Source organism: Erythrolamprus reginae, chromosome 2 (assembly GCF_031021105.1).
Source record: "Erythrolamprus reginae isolate rEryReg1 chromosome 2, rEryReg1.hap1, whole genome shotgun sequence".
Taxonomy (NCBI): domain Eukaryota; kingdom Metazoa; phylum Chordata; class Lepidosauria; order Squamata; family Dipsadidae; genus Erythrolamprus; species Erythrolamprus reginae.
The window spans coordinates 302,938,750-302,956,188 of NC_091951.1; the positions used below are offsets into that span (position 1 = coordinate 302,938,750).

The 17,439-nt window shown below is 42.0% G+C and overlaps 1 protein-coding gene across 1 annotated transcript in view; it reads right to left on the reverse strand.

The window, feature by feature from the left end:
* The window catches only part of RGMB (repulsive guidance molecule BMP co-receptor b), a 34,665-nt gene extending 23,711 nt beyond the window's left edge, over positions 1 to 10,954 (reverse strand). The window contains exons 1-3 of the mRNA XM_070742984.1: positions 10,861 to 10,954; positions 9,152 to 9,241; positions 3,196 to 3,434 (exon numbers count right to left, since the gene is read on the reverse strand). Of these exons, the coding sequence (XP_070599085.1) occupies positions 3,196 to 3,434; positions 9,152 to 9,159 (247 nt within the window). The 5' untranslated portion in view covers positions 9,160 to 9,241; positions 10,861 to 10,954. The remainder of the gene's footprint in view (positions 1 to 3,195; positions 3,435 to 9,151; positions 9,242 to 10,860) is intronic.
* Positions 10,955 to 17,439: the final 6,485 nt, after the last annotated feature.

Below are 17,439 nucleotides of genomic sequence, written 5' to 3' on the forward strand. Positions count from 1 at the left end.
TGATGGGACTTTTATACTTTTTTTCAGAAGCCAAGGCACATTCACTGAATGTGTGTTGTATAAGACGCACCTTTTTACCAGCCAAAAGAGGGTGAAAACTTGGGTGGGTCTTATACACTGAATGTAGCCCAGCCACCCCCACCCTCAAAGATTAATTTACTTCCTTGCAGCAAACAACAGCAGAGCCTGATTAGCACAAGCCACTGATTATCTGCCTCCCCAGCTGATTGATTGAAATTGGGGACAAGACTTGCTATAATGAAAGTGAAACTGAAACTGCAGGCAGACAAATTGCTGCACTGTTTTTTTGGTACAAGGAGGTAAGTCATTAACTATAAATGCCTATAGAAAGTTCAAATTATTAGACTTATTTTTAAAGAGTGCTTTATTATTGTTCTAGACAACTTAACAAAAGCTTAACAAAATGAAGCTTTTTAAAATAAATGCTTGATCTGAAGAGGCCCAGTGCTATTGCATCTTCTTTTGAATAGCAGAATAATTCCAGAAAGCCAATCTTAAAGATCTGTAAATGTATAATCTGAAATGTTCTGTTTTAGTATTAAGTATTAGTATTAGTATTATTATTATTATTATTATTATTATTATTATTAAGATAAGGCAGCTGAGTTAAACTCTGACTTAGTCATGTTTGGAGTAATTCTATTTAAATAATTGGGAGCAAGTGTGATTACATTTAAGAAAACTTTCTGGGATTAATATACTATCATAATGTACATTTCTCCAATTCTTTACTATTTCTATGGGTCAGGCTCACATGTACAGAAATACACAGCAAACAGTGTACAGTAGAACCCCGACTTACGAGACTAATTGGTTCCGGAAGGAGGCTCGTAAGTCGGAACGCTCGTATGACGAAACATTGTTTCCCATAGGAAACAATGTAAAGTCAATTAATCCGTGCAACAACAAAAAAACCCGCTGCCGCCGAACGCGGAAGTTAGCGTTCGGCTTCAGGAGACAGCTGCGAAGCGGCGCGCGTGTTTTAAAACGTGGCAGCCGGCCTGGGGGGCTCGGGGGCTTCCCCCCGAGCCCCCCAGGCCGGCTGTGACGTTTTAAAACACGCGCGCCGCTTCGCAGCTGTCTCCTGAAGCCGAACGCTAACAGCTCCTTGGTGCTCGTATCCCGAATGTGAGCTCGGGAGGCGAACAAAAATGTCGCTCCCCTCCCAGCTCTTATCTCGAGTAGCTCGTAAATAGAGCTGCTCGTATGTCGAGGTTCCACTGTATATCATATGTGCTGTTTGGCAAATCACTAGGAGGTACAGGTCTTTTTTCTTTGTTTTCCTCTCCCCAAATTAAGGTGCATTTTATACTTAGAAAAATATGGTATGCATGCAATGTAGTAACATAATGTGACCTCAGATATTTAAATTTAGTTAAGTAGGGTTTAATTAGCCTTCACACAAAGAATCCAGAAGCAGAATGTGTCAAACAGTGTTTCCTTACTCTGTAAAGCTTTCCAAACCACTTGGACAGCTTTTAGAAACATACATAGTTAACATTTATCTGCCCAGTTTGTTATAAGATGGGTGCCTATATTTTAAATATATAGACACTTAAACACCAAGATTCTTGTTGGCCATAAATACCAGGGAAGGGAGGGTGGATGTACTCAGCATTCCTACAATAAATTAAAATATAAGCCATGAATTGCACATTACAAATGTCAGAAGGGCAGGGTTTCCGATTAAAACACATTCAAAAGGCTTATTTAAATAAAATGTATTAGTCTGAAAAAAAATCCTACCAAACTATTTCTGACTTTTGACTATCATAAACACTGCTTTCTTCCTGCAAAAAATAATATAAGGAAGGCTAAGCTAATGTTTTCAAATAGTAACACTTAATCTATGGCTGAATGGCTAAATACATAGATTTTGAAATGACTTTATTGCAAGGTTGTTGCTCTTCATCTTGATTAAGAACAACTACCATATCAAATTGCTGGTGATCTTTTGCATTGTATATAAAAGATTTTTATTTTCACACACACACCCCAACAACTATCAATTTTGTATTTAAAAAGTGTAACTGACCAATCTTTATTCACAAAGAACAAGAGAGAGAAATTGTACCACTCATAGAACCCTATCTGTACTAACCCAATATGCTTTGTTTAACCTGCTACCTGCCAGTTAGTTGTTTGCTAACTGTGTGTAACTCTCAGAATATCACTGGGAAAAAAGACCGCAAAGCTACCTTGCAGAAACAGACGAACAAATGTGATCAAAAATATTTTCAGAACCTACCGTCCCTGTCCTGCTGCTTTTATCCTTTCTATTTCTACTTTATACTTATGTTATGTTAACACATACTGTAATACTATGTACTTGTATGATAAATAAATAAAATAAAATAAAATACCCAGGCGGGCTATGTTAGAAAATATACAGGATTCCAGCCACCAGAAGCAATTGATGTTAAGAGCTGCCGTAGAGGCTGGAAGGACGCCTTTCAAACACCGCGATTGCTTCCATTTTCCCTCTCCCGAGATCCTCCACTGGCGGCGGCGGCAGCAGCAGATCACGGAGCCGAGACGCTCTTCCTGCCCGCGGAGGGAGCGGCAGCAAGGAGAGAAACCCGATCCCAGCTCCGCCTCAGTAAACACCGAAGGCAGGGAAGGCCCAGCGCCAATCAAACCCCGACGCAGCCGGTCGCAACCCCCCCCCCCTCCGCCTCCCTCGAATCTGGCCGAATCCGCACCGCGGAGGGGACGCCGAAGCCCCCCGTCGGGTGTTTCTTTTTTTTTTGGCAAGGGGCAGAGAGGCCCTCGAGCGGGTCAGACTCTCCGGATTTGCACATCAAAAACAAAGGCGCTTTTTCCCCCCTCCCGTTTTAATCTAGCAGGCGCAACAAGCCTTGAATTGACCCAAACTCCCCCCCCTCTTTTTTTTGGTTTGATCCAAACTTCAAGTGTCCTCGCGACAAACACTTTCTTCTAAAAAGTTTTACTTTTTCAATGTTTTCAAACGGGTTTTTTTCTCCTTTCGGAAAAAGCGAACAACCCATTTTTTTTAAAAACGACGAAATACTCCAAACAACTCTGTGGCCGGCGGGACATCCCTCCCCGCGCCCCTATTTCGTGGTCCATTTGCTTCCAAATCCCCATTAAGACCCCCACCACTCCGACTCTTCCCCTCCCCGCTCTCGGAAAGGGGCAGCGGCGGGTGGTTACCTGCGTGTAGGAGCAGCCCGAGGCTCAGCAGCACGACGAGGGCGGCCGAAGGCGGGGGGCGCGGTTGACGACCGGGGCGGCGTTGCTGCTCCTCAACCTCGGCGGCGTAGGCGGCGATGGCGCAGAGAGGGGCCGCTGTCCCCATGCCCGTCCATGCAGCTCTTCGGGATTCCGGCGGCGGGGCGGCGGGGCTGAGGCATGAGCCGAGGGAGGGGCCTCCGCGCTTCCTCTTTTTCCTCCTTGCGGATTAACCCCGCGGTGGAAAGAGGCCGCCAGGCCACGCAAGAGAAGGAGAAGGGCCCAGAAGGGGCGGCATCACGGAGAGGCAACAAGGGAGAAAGAGAAAGAGCACACAACACAAACAAAAGCGGGTGAGCAGGAATCCGGATTCAAAGGAGAGGGGGGGGGGAATAACGAGGCGTTCGGAGATCCGGCCGATCGAGAGCGCCCTCGCTACCCCGTTAGCGGGGGCTGGAAAGAACTGGTCGCCAATCAGGTCCTCCCTCCGCCCCGTCCTGCCCACTGGAAACAATCTCGGCTCCTCACACGGCGCGCGCCCACCCCCGCCAGCTCGAGGCTCGTCCCGGCACGCTCTCATTGGCTCAGAGGAGCCGTCCAATGAAAACAAAGGCAGGTCTCGGAGGAGGCCGGGATTTGCAGAGCCGCCTAAACTGGCAGCTTGGCGAGAGAGAAGGGGAGGGAGGGAAGTTCCGTTGTGCTCCGCCTCTTTTTTAAGTTGTTTGGAACACCACACAGGAAAAGAAAGATTGACGGTAGAGAGCGGGAGGTCTCCAACCTTGGCAACTTTTTAAGGCATGTGGATTTCCAACTCCCAGCAAAGCAGACTGCGGAATTCTGGGAGTTGAATATGCTCTGTATAATCTTGGCAACTTTTAAGCCAAGATTGTACAGAGCAGTGTTTCCCCAACTTGAAGATATTTGGACTTCAATTCCCAGAATCCCCAGCCAGCAAATATATATAGAGGTATAGAGGAGTACGCGGGACAAGCTTAAAAGGTCGTTAAACAGATCTTTCTGTCAAGACCTGTGGCCGACAGTTGCTGAAAAGACCCTGAACATAAGTTGCGAGCAGTGCTCCTAAATACAAACAGAATTAAACAAGGATCGGCTAATAAAGCACTCCCTTCAGCCACAGGGTGGGGGGATTATGTGATTCAATGTGATTATTTTTTTGTGCGGTAATTAAAAACTGCACAATTCAGGCAAAAAATCTTAAAATAGAAGGCTGGGAAAGCTTTTGCTGCAATTCAGGATACGCAAGGCTGCAAGGTGTTGTGGTTGGTTGCGAGTAGTGGGATTGCTTGACCGGGTTTTTGGAGGGGGGGACCCAGCGGATGCCTTTCAAATACACAAAGGAGTGATTTTTAAGTATTTTGGCACCCGTAATTTATGAGCAATAGGCTTGTTTTTCTTTTTAATTCAGTGACTATTTCATGAACCATTAGTTGATGTGCTGGTCTTTAATTAAAGAAAGCACAGTTAGAGGTGACTCCCATTATTCTGCATGATGCAAGATCTTTTGTTCATAATTAAAACAGCAGCACTCCTATTGTTCAAGAACTCACTACAGTGGAGTTGATCTATTTTTTATGCGGATGTAATTGAGCCATTAGAGCAAGCCCATTTTAATCAGGCGCTGGGAGTAACAAATTATATGTCCTGTATAATGTGGCTTGATATTAGCCAAATATCTACTTTCCATTTATGGTAATTTCCAGGAAATAGTCAACTTTGCAGTTTCACCAACTTTAAAGTCTCTTAAACAAGTTAATTGAGAACCAAGCTGCTGTGGTGGTTAAGTCACTAGGGCAGTAACCAGGGGTTCTAGTCCTGCCTGAGGCATAAAAAGCCCTTGGGCCACTCTTAGCTCCAGGCAATGGCAAATTATTTCTGAAATCTTGCCAAGAAAAGCTGCATTGGGTAATCCAACCACTCGCCTACAGTCAGCAACTGACCCCAAGGCACCTAAAAAGGTTAATATTGAAGTAACTAATTTGAATTTTAAAAGTGATTTCCTTAGGGGTGTCTGAATGGTGGCTAGTAAGGAAGCAGTTACTGAAATAAGTGTAGAGATTTGAGAACTTTTTTTCACCAGTAATTAAACTGATGTTAGTCAGAAGAACAATGAATTATCTTATCAGTAAGTGTAAAATTGAATCTAATCTTTATGAATCATCTTGATGCTTACCTTTCTTTTTATCAAGTCTCATTGTATTCTTTAAGACATACAAGCAGCAGATTAATTTTCCCATTCCCCTCAAATTGTAGGATCTTTTTTTGAGATATTTGCTATGCAAAAAAATGGAGCTGGATTTGTACCTGAATGCCTGGATTGTAAGAAAAAGTACTTGAAATCCTTTAGAGTAAAATTTATAATTGGCATCTCTACACTTTATATTTAAAAAGTATGTAGAAGTATGGAAGTTATGTGCAACAGCTGGCATTTTTTTCTTCAAGTGAATGAGCAATTTTAAAAATCGTGCTTTAGCTTAATTCTGAAATAATTTGTTCTAAACTATTATAATTGCAGCCACAATATATGAATCACTATTTGTGCATTGGCCATAAAATAGCTTCTGCTAAAGTTTGTTCAGAATTTCATCCAATTGAATCCAATGGGATTGATTCTATAATAAAGGTATACGATGGTAGCTTTGATGAATATGTACTTTCAAATTACATGTTCAAGGTAAGTTTATATTGCATTGACATCAAACTTAATGTGAAAAAACATCAATTCTTATAAAACTGCTTGCAGTAGCCAGTCTTTAAGCCTGAATGAGCAGTCCAGTCACACATTCCCGAGAGCCAGATCACTGCATTAGTTGCCTGCAGCTGGCATCCTTGTAAAAGGCTCCTTATCCTGTATCTTGTCTATGCAAGGTCACAGGTAAAACAAATCTTGCCACTGCTTATCAATGCAAAGCTCTACTTACTTTAAACTTTTTACGGATTGGCCCATTCAAAGTACAGAGATAAGATCAGGAATAAGAATATATTTGTTTATGCAATTGTCTTTCAACACACAGAAGCCAGGCAGCAAAACTTGTGCTGTGATTTTAGGATTTGTTAAAAAGTCTTGGCTTTATATGGACAAGGATATCAATGTGTGAATATGAAACAGCTCAAATATGCATGCAGAAAATTTGGTGTCTTGCTGTTGAAGTTACTTCTAGTGTTCAAAGTGATAACCTAAACACATTCCATTTTAAACAGGTGTCCACAGCTGAGTTTGTTAATGATGCTTTTGTTTAGTATTTTAGTATTATGCTTTTGTTTAGTATTTATTGGAGGCCTCCTGTATTTCTGCTTGTACTCACTTCAGAATCTTGGGATTGGGTAATATTAAAAAAACAACCTAATAAAATAAAAATAGTGGTGTGTGGCTAAGATTGTCCCTAGGAAATCCCTATCACTCTAGTAGGGTGTGGTACAGGCTGAGGCAGAACATGATTTGGTTTGGTTTATTGTGTGCATAATCTTAGTCACTTTGTAAATCAATTTCTGTACACTGTACAGAAGTGTAAACTTTAAACTAATTTATCATACAATGACAGATATTTGGGGTTTATTCATATTGTTATGCCTGAATCCTGATTATGTATTGTGGTGAGTCTAGTTGCAATAAAGAATGAGTATCTCTTCCTTGTGTGTTAGTTCATCTAATACTTATTCATTGGATATTTTATCACTAGCAAGATAACATTTTATACTTTTAAAGATTTTAGGGAAAAGTCGGTAAAATGATTGTTGGGAGCAATATGCTTACTCTCTCTAAACCGCTTAAAGAGGGCTGTAAAGCACTGTGAAGCAGTATATAAATATAAATGCTATTGCTAAATCATATATTACAATTATAAATCAGGTATTCAATAGAGGAAACATTTCAAGAATCAGTTTGCATGATAATGCTTGCACTAGCTTATAAGATGGGCTTCCATGTTCAGTTAATATATGAATGCAAATGTATTATATAAATATTATTACTGGAAGCAAATTCCACATGAAGAAACCTGTATGGGCTAAGATTTCCTATGCTACATTGTACTTGCACAACAGTCTTCATACTGTAGAGGGCATTCTTGAGTTATTGTAAACATTGTGAAACATTAATGCTTTCACTTAAAAAAAACCTACATGTCATCAAAAAGGCTTTACAGTATTGATCAACTGTAAATGTAGAAAATATTGAATTTGATACACTTCATTTATCTATTTTGCAATTACAGAATATGACCTTAATATTCTGATATTAATGTTAACCCACCAATAGGACTTTTTGTCACTGAAATACTTTGATGTGTTGAACTGTTACTGTTTGACAGATGGAATTTACTTTTTAAAATACTAGCATATTGAAAGTGATTGACAAATCTCGAAGTGTGTAAAAATTCAATAGAAACATTAGCTGTAAAAAGTCACTATTGGATTCTCTACTCTTCTTGCCCCAGTTTAGGGTCTTCCTTTGTTCTATTCACTATTAATGCATAATTGCCACAATTATTCTAACATCTACTAACTTTAAGTGGGGGTGGGGGGATATGTACAAGTCAATTCTTGAAAATAAGCTAGTACTTCTGAAGGCACAATGTTACTTCCAGATTGGGGACAGCATATCTCTAAATACAAATTGCAAAAGCAAAATAACAGGAAAGAAGAATGTCTGTATTTCCTGCTGGTGAGCATCCTAAAGTTTTTTAGATGATCACTATGAGCAATAAAATGCTAGATTAAGGTAAGTTTGCTCTGAACCAGCAGGGATATTTTTATAATGCTAACAGTTTAGTAATAAGGGAACTATTAGGTGCCAAAGTCAATTATGTTCTACATAACTTAGTTGAAAGAAAATGTAAATGTTAGCACTTACATTCTAACTAATGAATGAAGTCTTAATAAAACTGTGGTTTACTCTCCTGCCAGTGATGACTAAAATGTATGCATTTCATTGTTTGGGTGTGGTCAAGACTTTGAGAAAACACAATCATGTCAGACATTTTTTTCTGCTTACAAATATGCTTATATAACACCTTATTTTTTTTTCAGTAACAGATCATCCATTTTCCTAAATGATTAACAACACTCAATTATTTAATTTTTATAGATTAATTCTTACCAACTTCCAAGTGCCTAGAACATAAGTTATAATTTATTTGAAAATAAATCCTGTTTGTTTCAGCAACTCTACTTTTAAATACTATTTCAAGTTTTTGAGAAGTGGGACAAGTTTTAGTATTTTTATTGTGAATAGATTGTACTGAAATGCTAAAGGTTTCACTGGTAGTTAAGCTGTTTAAGGGATCCTTTTAAATTTAAAATAATTGCAATACAAGTCCTATTTTACATTACAACAACTTCAAAGTGTCTGATCCAAAGTTAGAAAACCCAATGTTTTCTGATTTAATCAGACTGGAGTAATCATACTATTTTTGATTCTATGGATATATCTTTAGGGACAAAATCTGCAAAACACAGACTACTGAACTTGCCAGTAAAAATACATAGAATTTGTTAATTTCTTCTTAGAAAAGGGAACTCTACAAATCCTACATAAGGTGAAAGAACAAAATTGAACCATCACTGTACACAGCTAAATACATAGGCAAGGCGTATTAGGAGTTTCAAAACGATGTGTTATTTCATTTCCCAACCCCCTCCATTATCAGTTTAACAGACACACCGTTTAATTCCCATGTGCTGAAATTCTTGCCAAGACAAATATCTTTGAAAGTTGACTAAGGAGCTGATGTTTGGAAAAGAAAAGCAACTAGAGAAATGGAGCTCCAAGCTGGTTACTTCAGGGTAAAGGCTAGCTGCCCTTTATAGCTCCTACCACTGCCATTGTTTTGCTCTTCCACCTTACTAAGAAAATATCAGTGTGCAAGCACACACATAAAAAGTGCTGAATAAATCTGCCTTGAAATACTTGGCTACTTACATCATCATCTTTAACTCTTCCTGTGCTGAGCAGATTGTGGAGGGTGTTATACTTGCATGGAGGAGGACAGGACACTTGGTAAATCAGGACCTGGTCCGCAATCACAAAAACAAACAGAAGATGAAAATTAAGATGTAGCAGCCTTTTTCACGGCCAAAGGGGAAAATAGAGGAGGGGGGCTTGCAGCCAGGAACTGGAAAAATGCAGATTAGCAGGTGCAAAAAGCATTTGGGAGCTGCTGGCCAGCAGGGGAAACAATTCACTTCCTGCCCATTTATCTCAGGAAACCAGCACCCTTGTCTTGCTGAAACAAAATTAACCTCTCCCTAACCAGGCAGCATTAAGAGATTTGCAGGGTCCTTAATATATCTCAAGACAGCTCTTTTCATTCTGTCTTTCCTTTTCTTTAAAATGTGGGCAAGGCGTGAATGCTTCTCCATGCAGAGACTGCTCAACCTGGAAGATCAGTTCTGAAATTGCCAAGGGCATCACACACTGCTTATCTTACAAAAAAAAAGAAAAAAACCTCAATCCAAGTCTTATGACATCTTAAATAGAATTGAAGAAGAAGGGTTACTGCAATCAACTGTAAAAAATTGAGAAGCTTCACTTGGTGCTTTAGAATTGCAGCATAAAAAGCCAGGCAAAAATATACAGTGTTACCATTGATTCCCCCTTCCCCCACAAAAAAAGATTTCATATTTTCTACTTCCAAGACAAAGTCGTGTATTTACTGTACAGTGTGTATGATCAGCCTGCTTTAGGACCTGTTTCGTTTAGAACACCCTACAGAATCAGCTCCGTTTGACTGATTTCCATTCCTAACATGCATTTTATTTTGAATAACCTCGACGTTTTGGGAAATTCCTACTTCCAAGTAAACGTAGATTGAGATCGGGCTATTAGAGTACTCTGCAGCGCTCTTCCTAAATAAAAAATAAAAATAAAAATCTATTGCGGGGCGGGGGGATTTGTAGATCGTATCCGAGGCACTTTGCCCACAACTTCATTCTCGGCAAAGCAAAGCTTAGCTCAGGAGAACCGTGAAAACAAACCAGCCTTCCACACTCGTTCACCTGAGCCAGAGTTGATGATGACATCCAAAGAATCGGAAAGCGGTTGGCTTCGAAGTCAATTCTCACAGCCGCCGCTCCCCCATCTCCAATTTCTCATTAAAAATTAACCGTCTTCCGCTCCTTCGTGTTGCTACTGTTGCGAGAAGGAGAGCGGGCGCGCCTTTTCCTCAACGGAGTTGTCTTCACCGAAGTCCTGCTTCAATATAGACCGTTCCGTTCCTCGGGGCCAAACACCCGCCGCCTGGTTAGATCGGTCCCGCCTTGTCCTTCAGGTGGGAGAGCGGGCGCCCTTCCGTTTAGTGAGGCTTCATGGAGCGCGCTTCGGTTCATTCCCGGGCGGAGGACGCGCGGGGGCTGAGCCAGGCAAAGCTTGCGCTCCGGCTTTGCGCTGGATTGCCCTGCTTTTTTCCCCTCCCGCCGGCGCGCCAGCTCCAGGTGTTGGGGTTGCTCAAGGCGGCTTCCCGCTACCGCGCCTTCCCAGGAGCCCCTTTCCCGCTTGCAAAGTTAAAGACAAGCCGGTGGGGAGAAAAATAAAAAAAGCAACAACAACAAACCGTCCCGCGGTTTTCCTCAGCCGCTTCCTCTCCCCTCTCCCACCCCCCGCCCCAGCGGCGACCAAACAAACCCACTCACCGCAAGCATCGCCTCGTTAGTTTCTCTCGCCGAAGTTCTCCCTCACACACCGCCACCCTCTCTCTCCCGCCCCGGCGGAGCCGCCCGCCACAACAAGGAGCGCACCGCGCGCTCGCAAGACGCCTCCTCCCGCCCTCTGATCCCAAGACCCGGAGGGGAGGGGGGAAGACGCCTCCTGAGCCGCGTGGCGGGCGAGCGGCCGCGGCTCCGTCGCCGCAAAGCGCGACCCTTCCCCTTCGCTTGGTTTGAGGTGGTTTTTTTGACACAAAATGAATGGAGGGCGAGGCGGGGGTGAGGGCCCTCTGTCGTTTCGGTGAGTTTGTCTCCTGGAACCGAACGAGGAGCGGGAGCTGGGAGCTGCTTGAGGCGTGCAAGGGAGACCTTGACCTGCTCGCCGGCCAACGTTTTTCCCCCTCCTCGACCGTAACCACCACAATGTTACCCGTACATCTTGGACCGTTGAAAGGTGGCCGTTTCCGATGAGGGGGAGGAGAGGTTTTTTGCTGCCTTCTTTTTCAAAACGCTCTCTTTTCTTTCTCTCTCTGCCCTCACTTCCCACGAGTTCACCAGGAGTGCACTTCATCTTATTCCCCCTCCCCGGTAGAAACATAGAATATTGACGGCAGAAAAAGTACTTTCTAACTGTGTGCTTTCTGGACCACAGCAATGGTCCAGGAAGCAATCTTTTGCTGAATGAACAGTAATCTTTAAAAATTAAAAATTCATCGGTTTTGTCAAACCAAATAAACTGTCTATATATATTACTAACGCTCTTGGGGTCTGTTCTTAATGTTTAATAATTGGATGAAACCTTGTCACAGGACAACCCCTTGAACCCAGGTGTCTCAAATGGTCTTTGTTAAATTGTTATTTTAGACTTTTAATATTAAATTGTTAAATTGTTATTTTAGACTTTTAATATTAGATTTGTTATTGTACTGTATATTGTTTTATCACTGCTGTGAGCCACCCCGAGTCTGCGGAGAGGGGCGGCATACAAATCTAATAAATGAATGAATGAATGAATGAATGAATGAATGAATGAATGAATGGAATTAAAATCTGGCCAAGTTTTGACTGTTGTGTGCTATGTTGCCATGGCCACTTGATCGTCATTTCCAATGCTCCGGCGCTTTTTATTAAGGAAAGTCAACGGGGAACTCCCTAGAACAGTGATGGCGAACCTTGTTTCCCTTGGATGCCAAAAGACCATGCGTGCGCGCGCTATCAGATATGCCCGAGTGCCCACGCCCATAATTCAGTGCCTGGGGAGGGCAAAAACAGCTTCTCCCACCCCTCTTGGAAACCCTCTGGAGGCCAGAAATGGCCTGTTTCCCAACTTCTGGTAGGCCCAGTAGGCTCGTGTTTCTCCCTCCCCAGACTCCAAAAGCTTTCTTGGAGCCAGGGGAGGGTAAAAATGCCCTCCTCCATCCCACCAGAGGTTCTCTGGAAGCTAAAAGCGCCCTCCAAGAGCTTCTGTGCAAGCCAAAATTCAGCTAGCCGGGACACATATACACATTGGAGCTGAGCTAGGGCAATGGCTCACGTGCCAGCAGATATGGCTCCATGTGGCACCTGTGCCATAGGTTCACCATCACTGCCCTAGAAAGTCACATGTTGTTGCTGCTCCCAATTTGATTTGGCTCTTTGCCTGTAGTCATTCTGTTTCTCTGTTTAGATAAGAAAATAGCTCTGAAACAATGACAAGTATGAATCAATGACAATAGATAGCTCTGAAACAATGACAAGTATTTCATGGATTGCCTAACACAAAGCCACTGACAACATCAAAAATTATCACACGTAATCTTAATTCATTATCTATGAAAGGTGAGACTTTGCCCTTGGCAGATTTAGAAACAGTTGTTCCTAACTTTCGTAGTGTTCCATCTTGTGAGGTAGACTAGACAAGAAGCACAAGCAGGAGTACTGTACCAGCTCTATCTTTATTGTAAAGTTATATTAACAGACACAAGTTGAAGTACCTTTCCCATCTCTCACTTTTATTTTCCCCTCTGAGATGCTTTTGCCACCACTATCTTTGGAGGCAAATTTTATTTATTAAGCTGTTGTCTCGGTTGCCCTGCTTCCTCCTGTCTCCCAAGGTCATCCTCACATACCTTTACACATATAAATTCACCAATAGGCATGGTTGCCTTTTATATGTCTTTTCATATTAGTTTGTATTACTTGTCTATGGCTCTTTTTCCTGGCACTGTCAATTACAACAACTCTAGTTGCAATCTGCCTATCTTTTTATTTAGGAATAAGTTCCATTTATTTATTTATTCATTCATTCATTCATTTAATTATTTATTTATTTGTTTGTTTATTAATTAATTAAATTTGTATGCCGCCCCTCTCCGCAGACTCGGGGCGGCTCACAACAGTAACAGAAAACAATATACAGTGGTACCTCAAGATACGAACCCCTCGTCTTACGAACAACTCAAGATACGAACCCGGGGTTCAGAAAAAATTTGCCTCTTCTTATGAACTTTTTTCGTGATACGAACGCCAAACCCGAACTTCCGGATTTGGCGTTCAGAGGCTGCTGGGAAGCCCCCCAGCCCGGCTGTCACCTTTTAAAACAACCGCGCGGCTTTCCAGCAGCCTCCGAACACCAAACCCGGAAGTTCGGGTTTGGCGTTCATATCACGAAAAAAGTTCGTAAGAAGAGGCAATTTTTTTCTGAACCGTTCGGAGGCTGCTGGGAAGCCGCACGGCTGTTTTAAAAGGTGACAGCCAGGCGGCGGGGCTTTCCAGCAGCCTCCGAACGCCAAACCCGGAAGTTCTAAAAGGTGACAGCCGGGCTGGGGGGGTTGCTGGGAAGCCCCCCAGCCCGGCTGTGACATTTTAAAACAGCCGCGCGGCTTCCCAGCCGTCTCCCGAAGCCGAACGCCAAACCCAAACTTCCGCATTTGGCATTCAGAGGCTGCTGGAAAGCCGCGCGGCTGTTTTAAAAGGTCACAGCCAGGCTAGGGGGGGGTTGCAGGGGGTTTTTTGGTTGCACGGATTAATTGACTTTACATTGTTTCCTATGGGAAACAATGTTTCATCTTACGAACCTTTCGTGTTACGAACCTCCCCCTGGAACCAATTAGGTTCGTATCTTGAGGTTCCACTGTATAATACAAATTCAACAATTAGAAAGCTAAAAACCCATAGTTTAAAAACATGCACACAACATACCATACATAAACAGTATAGGCCCGGGGAAGATATTTCAGTTCCCCCATGCCTGACGGCAGAGGTGGATCTTAAGGAGTTTGTGGAAGGCAACAAGGGTGGGGGCAGTTCTAATCTCAGGGGGGAGCTGGTTCCAGAGGGTCAGGGCCGCCACAGAGAAGGCTCTTCCCCTGCGACCTGCCAAACGACATTGTTTAGTCGACGGGACCCGGAGAAGGCCAACTCTGTGGGACCTAATCGGTCGCTGGGATTCGTGCGGCAGAAGGCGGTCCCGGAGATATTCTGTTCCGATGCCATGAAGGTCTTTATAGGTCAAGACCAACACTTTGAATTGTGACCGGAAATTGATCGGCAACCAATGCAGACTGCGGAGTGTTGGTGTAACATGGGCATACTTTGGGAAGCCCATGATTGCTGTCGCAGCTGCATTCTGCACGATCTGAAGTTTCCGAACACTTTTCAAAGGTAGCCCCATGTAGAGAGCATTACAGTAGTCGAATCTCAAGGGGATGAGGGCAGTCAATTGCTATATATCTCAGTAGGTATATTATTATGCATTAAAAGGAGCACCAGATAGCTGACAGAAGTAAGCAAGATTTGTACAAGATTTGTACAAGTGAATATATTTAGAATTTGGACAATATTTTCTTGCATTCTCACAAAACTGCCCTGATGTGTGCAGTTTCAAAGAGAAGACAAGTTGGTGAGACTACTACTACTCACTTCATATATTTGTTTTTAAAAATGCAAGGATCCAGGTATTGATGGCATCACACTACCATGGCTTTAGAATTAAACTTAAAAAGGGTTTAATAATGTGAAATATAAATAAATATGTGATTATGCAATATTTTACACAATTTATTAATTATTAATATTTAAATAAGATTTCTGGAGTATATTTTAATTATATGGCTACAGATCCTCTTGTGAGATGACATAATGTGGAAATGTTATGGGGATAGGAAGCTTTTCCTCCAGATTCCAGGAAGCTTGAAAAAGATTACTTGCTCTGGAGATCAGTCGCTGCAAATCATTATTATTTAGCTAATCATAGCTAAATCATAGCTAAAATAATAAATTGTTTTAATCTGTTTTGAGATGAAAATTGGGCAGATACAAATCAATGGCAGCAGTAGAATCTTATAATGTTGTCTAACAGGCTTTTGAGACTGTGGGACCTAAGTGTGACAAAAGGTTCTTCTCCTTGTGTGTTTAACATGTACTTCCTGGATAGTCAAGCAAAAGGGGAACATGGGTGGATCCAAACAATACTACAGAGTCAGTCAATTCCCAGGGAAGACCTACTAAACTACAGACTCCCCCCCCCCAAAATAGAACAAGAGAATATTACTGATTGTCTTCTATAGCTCACAATTCAAGCTACTCAAAACCTTACTAATAAGCTACAACCCATCTTGCACAATGCCACCATTCTTTCTCAGATATTGAGTGGCAAGCCCAGACTTGCACACAGACAACCTGAAACAAAGTCCCACAGCAACAAGAAAAAAAATTGAACAATAATATTAAATTGGGAACCAAACACTCATACTAGCAGTCCCATCCTAGGCCTCAACTACACTCACAGGATTAGGGGTGCCTTCACGTGCTCTTCTAATGTGGTCTATACCAGAGGTCTCCAACCTTGGCAACTTTAAGCTTGGGCGGACTTCAACTCCCAGAATTCTCCAGCTGGCTAGGGCCAGGCTGAAAGTTGCCAAAGTTATAGACCCCTGGTATATAACATCTTCTGCCAACAGGCCCTCTAGGATTCTTCTTAGGACTAACAAGTTGCACTTTGAAAAAAAAAGAAATAATGGCCACAGGTTTGACATCAGGATTCAAAATAAAGACAAATACTTTAGCCTCCCAGGATATTTCATAACAACTTTCAAAATATAGCTGGTTTGTAATAAAGAAACTATCCACACAATGTGGTGAAGAACAGTTGAACTCTGTTTCAGACTGTTTCAGAAACTCTTAAACAATGGATTTTTTTTAGCACACTACAATTGTTAATTTGTTAACTATCAGGGTGCTCATAATCTGTCTCATATGTAACTTTCTTTTGCATACCCACTATGCTATCTCCTTCTTTTAAGTGAAGCATCTCATTCCAGTTTAAATCCTGCCTCTGTTAGTCCAATCCATGCATCTGAACTGAGTTGTAATTAACAAGCATAAACCTTTTAATAAAAAGGTCTGAAAAGGTGTTACTGTAATTATTCTGATTATTGGCTATCATAGAGTCATGTGGCTCTCAGACAATAAATTTATACTGTAATCTCTAAAATTGACTTGACATACAAAAATTGCAAGTGTACAAAATCCAAACTTTATCTCAAAATCCAGAACAACAGGTAGTCCCTTGACTTCCATTTGTTTAGCAACTGTTTTAAGTTACAACAGCACTGGAAAAAAATGAACATTAGAACACATAGTTCTTACTACACACAGTAGTCCTTACAATGGAATAGTCACATAGACAAACCAGCATAGAATCAGAGAGTTTCATTTCTCCGTTTTCGGAGAAGGGCGGCATACAAATCAAATAAATAAATAAATAAATTTCAATTGGTAGAGAGTCTTATTAGGCTCTGAGATTGGAGAGACAGATGCTGCTGGCTCCCTTTTATAGCTGACTGCAACACCAGTTCTTAAAACATTAGTGTGCTAATTCCTTTATTACATCGCTGGCTTAAGTTATATATTATAAAACCCAACCAGTCATATACACCAGTGTTTTTCAACCAGTGTGCCGTGGCACACTAGTATGCCGCGAGACATGGTCAGGTGTGCCGAGAAGAAGGAAGCTCAGGTTCCGGTCTCAACTTTTTGCTGAGAGAGAGAGAGAAAGAAAGAAAGCAAGAGAGAGAGAAAGTGAGAAAGAAAGCAAGAGAGAAAGAAAGAGAGACAGAGAAAAGGAGAGGAAGGGAGAGAGAGAGAGAAATGAGCAAAAAGGGGAGGAAATGATTGAGACAGAGAATGAGAGGAAAGAGAGAGAAACAAAAGAGAGAGAGAAGTGACTCTTGATTTAAAGCATATGATAAAAAGCACCCAAAGAATAAGAGAGAAAAAAACCCCAGCCCTCACCTGTTTTTGGAAATGGTTCAAGAGTGTGTATACACACACACACACAAGGGGGAGGAGACAGGGATGGAAAAAGGGAGGAGAGTGTCTTAGGGTGTCATTTTGTGTCATTTTGGTTGGTGGCGTGCCCCAGGATTTTGTAAATGAAAAAAATGTGCTGTGGGTCAAAAAAGGTTGAAAATCACTGATATACACAGTGCTAACAATGGTATAAGCCGAGAGCTATCTTTATTCAGACCTTGCACAATGATGACAGTTGTGCACTCTTGGTCACTTGCCTTACTCATTGCAGCCCCC